Source organism: Tachypleus tridentatus, chromosome 3, assembly GCF_004210375.1.
Source record: "Tachypleus tridentatus isolate NWPU-2018 chromosome 3, ASM421037v1, whole genome shotgun sequence".
NCBI lineage: Eukaryota > Metazoa > Arthropoda > Merostomata > Xiphosura > Limulidae > Tachypleus > Tachypleus tridentatus.
In genome coordinates, this window is record NC_134827.1 from 100,513,929 (window position 1) to 100,522,622 (window position 8,694).

The 8,694-nt window shown below is 36.3% G+C and overlaps 1 protein-coding gene across 2 annotated transcripts; it reads left to right on the forward strand.

The window, feature by feature from the left end:
• The first annotated feature begins 3,416 nt into the window (after positions 1 to 3,416).
• Positions 3,417 to 8,285, forward strand: LOC143247605 (tubulin alpha-1C chain-like). 2 transcript variants are annotated; one of them, XM_076495928.1, is made up of 6 exons: positions 3,417 to 3,575; positions 5,585 to 5,804; positions 6,372 to 6,673; positions 6,905 to 7,167; positions 7,426 to 7,690; positions 7,877 to 8,285. In XM_076495928.1, exons 1-6 carry the CDS (start codon positions 3,573 to 3,575, stop codon positions 8,171 to 8,173), a joined length of 1,350 nt encoding a protein of 449 aa, XP_076352043.1. In that variant the 5' UTR covers positions 3,417 to 3,572; the 3' UTR covers positions 8,174 to 8,285. The 2 variants fall into 2 exon arrangements, with proteins under 2 accessions (XP_076352043.1, XP_076352044.1); XM_076495929.1 differs by lacking the exon at positions 3,417 to 3,575 and adding an exon at positions 4,497 to 4,659.
• The last annotated feature ends 409 nt before the right edge of the window (positions 8,286 to 8,694 follow it).

Consider the following 8,694-nt stretch of genomic DNA (forward strand, 5'->3'; position numbering starts at 1 on the left):
AGTGGCTTGTCTTTTGGTTATTTTAACGTATCAAATCTATACAGTGATGGCCAACACACATTAACGGTTTTGTTATCGAATTAGTTTGTATTTTTACATTTTACTGGAAATTGTTTCATAAACTGTGAAAATAATAATAAGCAAAATGGAATATGAAACCGTAAATTTAAAAGTAATAATTAAAAATAAAACTGCCATGATATAAATCTGTTGAAATTATCAATAATTTCATTAAATATTAATCCTCTAAGTTGTGAATTACCTTCAGTTGAAAACAAACTGTAATCCAATCAGTCTACGCACGTTTGTACAAGAGAGTTTTATCTAAATTTTGGTTCTAGCATAAATTCATGTAACCTTTGTGCCTTTATATGGATGAAGTGTAGGCTGATAAAGTTTCTAAATACGGACAGACACACATGAACTTCCACATGTTTCTCTTGATTTGGTTTATATGGAAATAACTGGATCAAACTCAACTGTTATGTTTTCAGTTAAAATTGTATTAATAAATAATAATGCATTTTTTTTATGATGACCACGAGATAATATTAAATGGTTAATTACTTTGTAATCATCGTTTAATTAAAAACTTTCGATCCTACCCAGCACAACAAGCTTCGAGTTGTCACACTACACGTTTTCTTGGTGTCGATTTTGTGGACATCTGAAAGCAAATTAAACCTATGTAACTAGTTGCTATTAAACTTCGTTACATACAGAAAACAACTTATTTTTATATGACATTAGTCATTTCGTTTTATTGTAGTAAATCAGAGATAAGTGCCTCTTCTGTGTGCTAATAGACAGCGATCTTTTTCCACTGGGGTGTCAGATGATGCCTTGAGGCTACCATCTTCTTTATTTTTCGATGGCAGTGCCCAACAGACACGGGGTTTGGCATGCAACATAAAAACAATATAGGTATTATTTCGTGTTTATAATGACATGCTTCCTTAGTCTGGAACAGTTCTTCACAGGTATTTCTGAGATCCTGTGTCTCAAAAATAGGCACAATCTTCAATGAATTCATTCATTTTGATTGAATTGTACATCATGCATCAATAACATTATTATACCATGTACCTCTTAGCTTGAGTTCGGTCTGTAATTTAAAAGTGTAAGACTAGAGGGAAGGCGGTGGGTAGTGATGACTAGCTGCCTTCCCTCTAGTCTTACACTGCTGTATTAGGGACGGCTAGCACAGATAGCCCTCGAGTAGCTTTGTGCGAAATTCAAAAACAAACAAACAAGTAGTGGTTATTTACAGGAAAACAAGGTAATTATTCGACAGACATGATAAACATACTGTGTTTGATTGTTACTTTTTACCATTTGTTGTGGTATCTTTTGAAACTATTTGATATCAAGTATTGGTTCAATTGAGTGACATTTAAATGTTAAATTCCCACTTTCTCTAGCGGCTAGTGTGTCTAACTGTGGATTCGAAGGTCCAGGGTTTGTTTTCCGTTGCCGCAAAATTACACTAGGCTTATTGAAACCATGGCTGCTTTATAAGGGCCACTGTCAAATCCCACTATGCAATTAGAGTCAGCGGTAGGTGTTGTCGATTAGCTGCCTGCCTTTAAATCTATTAGTTTAAAATTACAAATGGCCCGGCATGGCCAAGCGCGTAAGGCGTGCGACTCGTAATCCGAGGGTCGCGGGTTCGCGCCCGCGTCGCGCTAAACATGCTCGCCCTCCCAGCCGTGGGGGCGTATAATGTGACGGTCAATCCCACTATTCGTTGGTAAAAGAGTAGCCCAAGAGTTGGCGGTGGGTGGTGATGACTAGCTGTCTTCCCTCTAGTCTTACACTGCAAAATTCGGGACGGCTAGCACAGATAGCCCTCGAGTAGCTTTGTGCGAAATTCCAAAACAAACGAACAAACAAAAAATTACAAACAAAGAACATGGGTACTTTGGGTAGCTGTCCGCGAATTTCAAAAACTAACAAACCCTTTTGTTACAAAACGTCAACCCTAGGTTCATAATTGTAGGCAATAAAAGAAAATATAATGCTTTATATCAAAAAGTATACAAAACAGTTTGAGAGATAAATTTTCCTTCAATTTTTACATCAGGCCTATACACAAGGAAGGAGTGGACCAATAAGTAGTACATTGCTAACACATTGTTTGCAAAGGTTTTTATTTACACAATTTTTAAGATAGATTAATCTTATCGGTTATTATTATAAATCTGAAAAACAACTAACTGATTATCTCCATTGCACCAAACATGCTCGCCCTTTCAGCCGTGGGGGCGTTATTATGTGACGGTCAGTCCCACTATTCGTTGGTAAAAGAGTAGCTCAAGAGTTGGCGGTGGGTGGTGATGACTAGCTACCCTCCCTCTAGTCTTACACTGCTAAATTAGGGACGGCTAGCGCAAATACCCCTCGAGTAGCTTTGCGCGACATTCAAAAGACAAGCAAACAAAATTAATAGATTAGGAAGTACAGACAGCGCCAATACTATCTCACTGGTTAAAACATTCAAGACAAATCTACACTCTTCAGAAGGAAGAGTACAGACAGACCATTATGTAACTATAAGCATAACAACAACAAAACACTCGACGAGTCATCGTTAATTATTTTTTAATATAAAATTTAAAAAACAAACCAGTACTCGTTGATTGTGCTTAGAATGTAGTTAGACAAAACAGTAGCTTACGATTTTTTTTACCTTGAATTTTAATGTCTTTAAATTTATACACTTTTACGTTACGAAGAAAACTGTGTATTATACGTAATACGAAAAGGAAATTAACGACTAATAGCGTATTTTAAATTAAATTTCTAATATTCAAAATATCTGATATAATTTAAATGATAAAAAACAACTAATCGTGATACACACATGTAGAAGGATATGACGTCATTTTATAAGCTAATACACCCAAACGTTTGTGTGAAAGTAAACATCTGAATTAATAATGTAATATTAAACGTTATTGGTATGGCTAGCACAATGTATTTCATATATATTATAATACAAAAGAGAAAAATTAAAATACTGTATTGAAATGATTTAAAATTAAGATACCAATAACCACATATCGTTGTTTTATTTTGTCAGTAGTGAGCAGTAATCTGGAGAGTCTTAAGTTAATTGTCAATGACTACTTTATTTTCTTCAATATGAATAATTCTATAATTAACTAAATGCCTTTTGAAAGGTAAGTAATATATAAATATGTATATGATATATTTTTGTAATTCACGCTTCGCTGTATCTCTTACAAAATAAGAAATGAAAGCTCGTGTTTGCAAAATTAGAGTGGAAAGCTGCACTCAATACATGCATCATTGCGCTGTACATTTGTTCAACCTTATCTTAATTGGCGAACGTAATCATGAACACCATTCCAAACGAATTCTGACATTGCAGTAAAATACGTCACGTATTTCCACCAATCATAGTTTCCAAGAGAACGGTATAAAACCAGTTGAACAGGCGTAGTTTGCATGTTAGTTCGTTGAGAGTGTCGTAACTCAACTCATATACGAACGTTTGGCATTACTGAGTTTTTAGTCTTCCGTTGTAATAAAGGAGTTTGTTAGTCACAATGGTAAGAAATTGTTTGTTTAATATTTATTTTTGGAATGTGTGTAATAAGTTCGAAGCTATAGTGTTCACGTTACGTAAAATGATCCAGAAACTCTTATACTGTGGGAGATTGGTGGTTTCTTCATCGGAAACGGGCTGAAGGAGAAACTACCTAGGGAACTTCATCAAGATGGAGGAAGTTCTCGGGGGTTTTTTGTTTATACGCTTTGGTGTCTTCATTTTTATAGTCGCTTCAGGTTAACATTTTAAAGGGCTTTATCTTCTAATCTTTCTTAGTGTCTTTTTGCTTTTGTTTATTACCACTAAAATGTTTAGTGAAAGATTAAGCCCTAGTGTCTTTTTCATTCTTCCTTTATTTTACAAAGGACTTTGTCTGTGTAAAGTTACGTTACAATTTTTAACTGTATTTTAAATTTGGACTTAGATTAAATGTATATGGTGTGTATGTTAACTATCCAACGTCATTGTTTAACATGTGTTTGTTACACGTACTGATTAATATTTATTTATGATTTAATTAATACATATATAGTATAATAAACTTTGTCAAATTTACATACACTTATTATCCGTATACTCGCGTGTATATAAACTTGGTTTAAATAGCTTATTTGTAAGATTTAACTCTAATGCGTCACTGTTAAACCTATCTCTATTATAGAAAATCTGAAAGACGTCTATGCTTGAGTATTTTTTATACAAGCACTAACATAACCAACGCACTTTAAATGCAAGTCTAATGTCGGTAACATGTTATGAAACTTGTTCCTAATTTCTCATCTGCTAGTGCATGGCATCCTATGATTGGCTGATTTCTAGACAGTCGTGGTATTCCTGAGCGCTGACGCATCTCGACTACGAGTGTGATGACCCCCCCTCCTCAATTGCATGACTCTAGGAGCTTGCTATTTCTGACCAAATATGGAGTGTTCGCTGGCGTGCAGCCGCCAGCGGCTTAGTCAAGCTAGCATAACACGGCCTCATCTACCACTGGTTTCCATGATACCATCCGGTACACGTGGACCGGAGTGCTACAGTCACGTCTCTCTTGTGCAATTACATTGACCTCGTGTGAGCACGTGGCTGTAAGTACTTCTCGGTCTTCTTATTTTTCATTTTTTGTCGTGAATTCCTTAAACTCGATGTAAGTTGCTTAACCCCCAGAATTAGTAAAAAAGAAAGTATGGAACATTCACTACCTGTCTTGTAACACTAGTTTATTTGAAGTTTGTAAGGATTCTTACCTACTTCTAGTATATTAATACAGATAGAGTATTTCATAATGACCTGAAAATTAAATGGCTTCTTTAGAATCTTCACAACCGTTGGTTGAAGAAGCTGTTGTCTTCATAATTAGTCAGATTCTAAAACCTCTTTCCCTCCCCAGTGAGTTCTATTTAGGCTAGTGACCGTCGATTTCGCCGGTGTAATCGAACACTCGTAGGTTTTTATTAAATAATAATTACATGTATGTCGATGTTACGTAAATAATCCAAATATGTTTTTGTTATTGATCCAACTAATAGCGTTCACTTTCCATGATAACCTCAACAATAGTTTGAATTCTAAATCTTGCAATGACCTACGAAAGTGGTCTAATAACAAGTTACGTTATTTTTAAAAATACTTTTTCCGGTTATTTCTATATTTTGCATATAGGTTTCTAATAACGAAGTTAAACTACTCTCGCATATTCCTAATTATACTCCCTTCTCGTAGCTAATCTCTCATGATTTAGCTTTGTGTAATAAACTCAAGTTTTAAACAAAATCCATAAGTCTCGCGGAAGAAGTTTCTTACTAGAAACTAATTCTATCCTCCTAGGTGGCGCACAACCTATACTCCTACCTATGCAGACAGACAAGAATACAATAAATTCTACATTAAGTTCCGCATTTTATTTAGTGCTAATTATACATTACTGCAAGAGCTTGTCACACTCAGCACTACTTTAACTCTCACATTGGTGTACAGTAACTCAAAAAATTTACTAAATAACTTTATTTATAGCGTGAATGTATCAGTGTCCACATCGGTCAGGCTGGTGTCCAGATTGGTAATTCTTGCTGGGAGCTATACTGTCTTGAGCATGGGATCCAACAAGATGGAAACATGCCCAGCGATAAGGCCATGGGGTCCGATGACTCTTTTAATACCTTCTTCAGTGAAACCGGGTCTGGAAAACATGTACCCAGAGCAGTATTTGTAGATCTAGAACCTACAGTAGTTGGTAAGTATCTCTAAGCACTATATTAATGCTGCCTGCTGTATTTGCATATCATGCATGGATAATTTTACTATAATTTGAAATGACTAATTATTGATTAATAACCTTTTAAATATTTTTAAATATGCGTATCTCAAGTGGCGATACAAGCCAATGAGTCTTTCAGTGGGACAGGATAAGTTTAGCGTCTTGCTTTGATAAAACCCGACGTTCGATTCCACGCAGTAAACACAGAACTCATTTTGGTTTTGCTTTAAAGTAAACAATAAATAATCTGACGAGTAATTCCTTTTACCACTTACTTGTTTGAAGTTAAAAACAACGCTACACAATGGGCTATATGTACTTCCCCGCCACGGGTATCGAAACCCGATTTCTAGCATTGTAAGTTTGCAAACATACCGCTGTGTCACTCGAGGGCTTTGACTCCAAGTCACTCTATTTGAATATCTCTATTCACGCTTGTATTTTGAATATTCTTAAAATCACTGTTGGGTCGTACTTTTGTTGAAACCCCAACGTGCTTCTGTAACAATGGTAAACAAGCTAGCATTACGTTTTAACTTGCAGATGAAGTTCGTACAGGGGCATATCGTGCCCTTTACCACCCGGAACAGCTCATCACAGGAAAGGAGGATGCTGCCAACAACTACGCCCGTGGACACTACACAATCGGTAAAGAAATCGTTGACCTCGTACTGGACCGCATCAGAAAATTGGCAGACGCCTGCACTGGTCTTCAGGGTTTTCTCATCTTTCACAGTTTTGGAGGAGGCACTGGCTCTGGTTTCACATCTCTTCTCATGGAAAGACTTTCAGTTGACTATGGGAAGAAATCAAAACTAGAGTTTTCCATTTACCCTGCTCCTCAGGTTGGCTGATTTTTTAAAAACTCTTGCTATCATATTTGCGTATTTTTTTTTCTGTTTAAATAAATAGCTTTTGAATAAAAGCTAGTTGGCATGAGTGTTATGCTAACAATATCCTTTTATCAATATGTAAATTTAAATTTGTAAGTTTTCATATACGTAAGTAATGTGTGTATGAATACCAGTTACAGGTGATTTTAAATTTATATGAACTTGCCTCTACTTGTTTTAAAGGTCTCCACTGCTGTTGTTGAACCCTATAACTCCATTTTGACCACTCATACTACCCTGGAACATTCGGACTGTGCTTTCATGGTAGACAATGAGGCCATTTACGATATCTGCCGACGCAATTTGGACATTGAACGACCAACCTACGTCAACTTGAACAGACTGATTAGTCAGATTGTGTCTTCCATTACTGCTTCCTTACGTTTTGATGGTGCTTTAAACGTAGATCTCACAGAATTTCAAACTAACTTGGTTCCTTATCCAAGGTAATTATGTTTTTGCTTTATTTTATTTAAATGAATCTCAACTCCTGTGATTTTTGAGTTCATATAAGTTTTGCCACCTATCTGGTTTCCTCTGAAAATAAAATTAGTCTGAGCGCTTCTATTTTAACTAGAACGTTTCGTATACATTACTATCCAAATTACTGACAACATGGCAAATATGGTGATTTTAACATGTCGCTTATTTTTCTTTCATTTTGCTCGTATGTTCTTAGAATTTTGTTCCTTTTGTTCTTCCAGAATCCATTTCCCCCTGGTAACTTATTCTCCTGTAATATCTGCTGAAAAGGCTTATCATGAGCAACTCACGGTTGCTGAAATCACCAATTCTTGTTTTGAACCAGCCAATCAGATGGTGAAATGTGATCCACGTCATGGGAAGTACATGGCCTGCTGCATGTTGTACCGAGGTGATGTTGTTCCCAAGGATGTTAATGCTGCCATTGCTGCCATCAAGACCAAGCGAACCATCCAGTTCGTGGATTGGTGTCCAACTGGTTTTAAAGTACGTTTCTATTCTGATATCTTTTTGTCTATATGATTCTGATCATGCTTATTTTGATATCTGAAAAATGGTGAAATCTACTTCACACACCTTCCTGGAGGGTTATATGTTAACCTTCCTGGAGGGTTAACATGTTTTTCTGCTTTATTATAGTAATACATAACATTTATCCTTTTCAATATAAAGGTCGGCATCAACTACCAACCCCCAACCGTTATCCCTGGTGGTGACCTCGCCAAGGTACCTCGTGCTGTATGCATGTTATCCAACACCACAGCCATTGCTGAGGCATGGGCTCGCCTTGACCACAAATTCGACCTCATGTATGCCAAGCGCGCTTTTGTCCACTGGTACGTCGGAGAAGGAATGGAGGAAGGAGAGTTCTCGGAAGCAAGAGAAGACTTGGCAGCCCTTGAGAAGGACTATGAAGAAGTGGGAATGGATTCTGCTGATGGTGTCGAAGACGAAGGAGAGGAATACTAGAAGGAAGTCGCTGGTTCTCTGGCTGTTGTACTACAAGGGAACAAGCTTCAAAGAGCCTTATTTTAATTGATAAATATCGTAACTTAAAGAAATAATAAAAAAATTCCAATAAGTTTTGTGCTTTTTTTCATATATCTGATATTTGTTACCACAAAACATCGCAACATGAATGAATTTAGGAGTTCTGAATAATTACTTGGCAAAGATCAACAGAAGCGTCCCGTTTTTATTAATTTATGTATTGTTTAAACTTACTTATGGGAACAATGTGAGACAATTTTCTAATAAATGTATATAACGGTAAACTAATAACCCTAATTACGTATAATGAAGGGATTGAACTTAGAACACGTTAGATGCTACTTTGACACGTTGCTTTGTCTTAAACAGGTTATGGGTTTGGCCCTCTGACTTAGGTTCTGATCGATGCGATACCACAAAATATTAGTTGCACATTTCAAATGTGGGCGCGTTATAATAGTAACAATCAATGGTGCAGCATGGGGGGGATGATACGATAT

Bases quoted from the DNA above. Each gene is read 5' to 3' on its own strand.
- LOC143247605 (XM_076495928.1), top strand. The intron at 7,168-7,425 runs GTAATTATGTTT...TTGTTCTTCCAG, and splicing joins AACTTGGTTCCTTATCCAAG to AATCCATTTCCCCCTGGTAA. The intron at 7,691-7,876 runs GTACGTTTCTAT...TTCAATATAAAG, and splicing joins GGTGTCCAACTGGTTTTAAA to GTCGGCATCAACTACCAACC.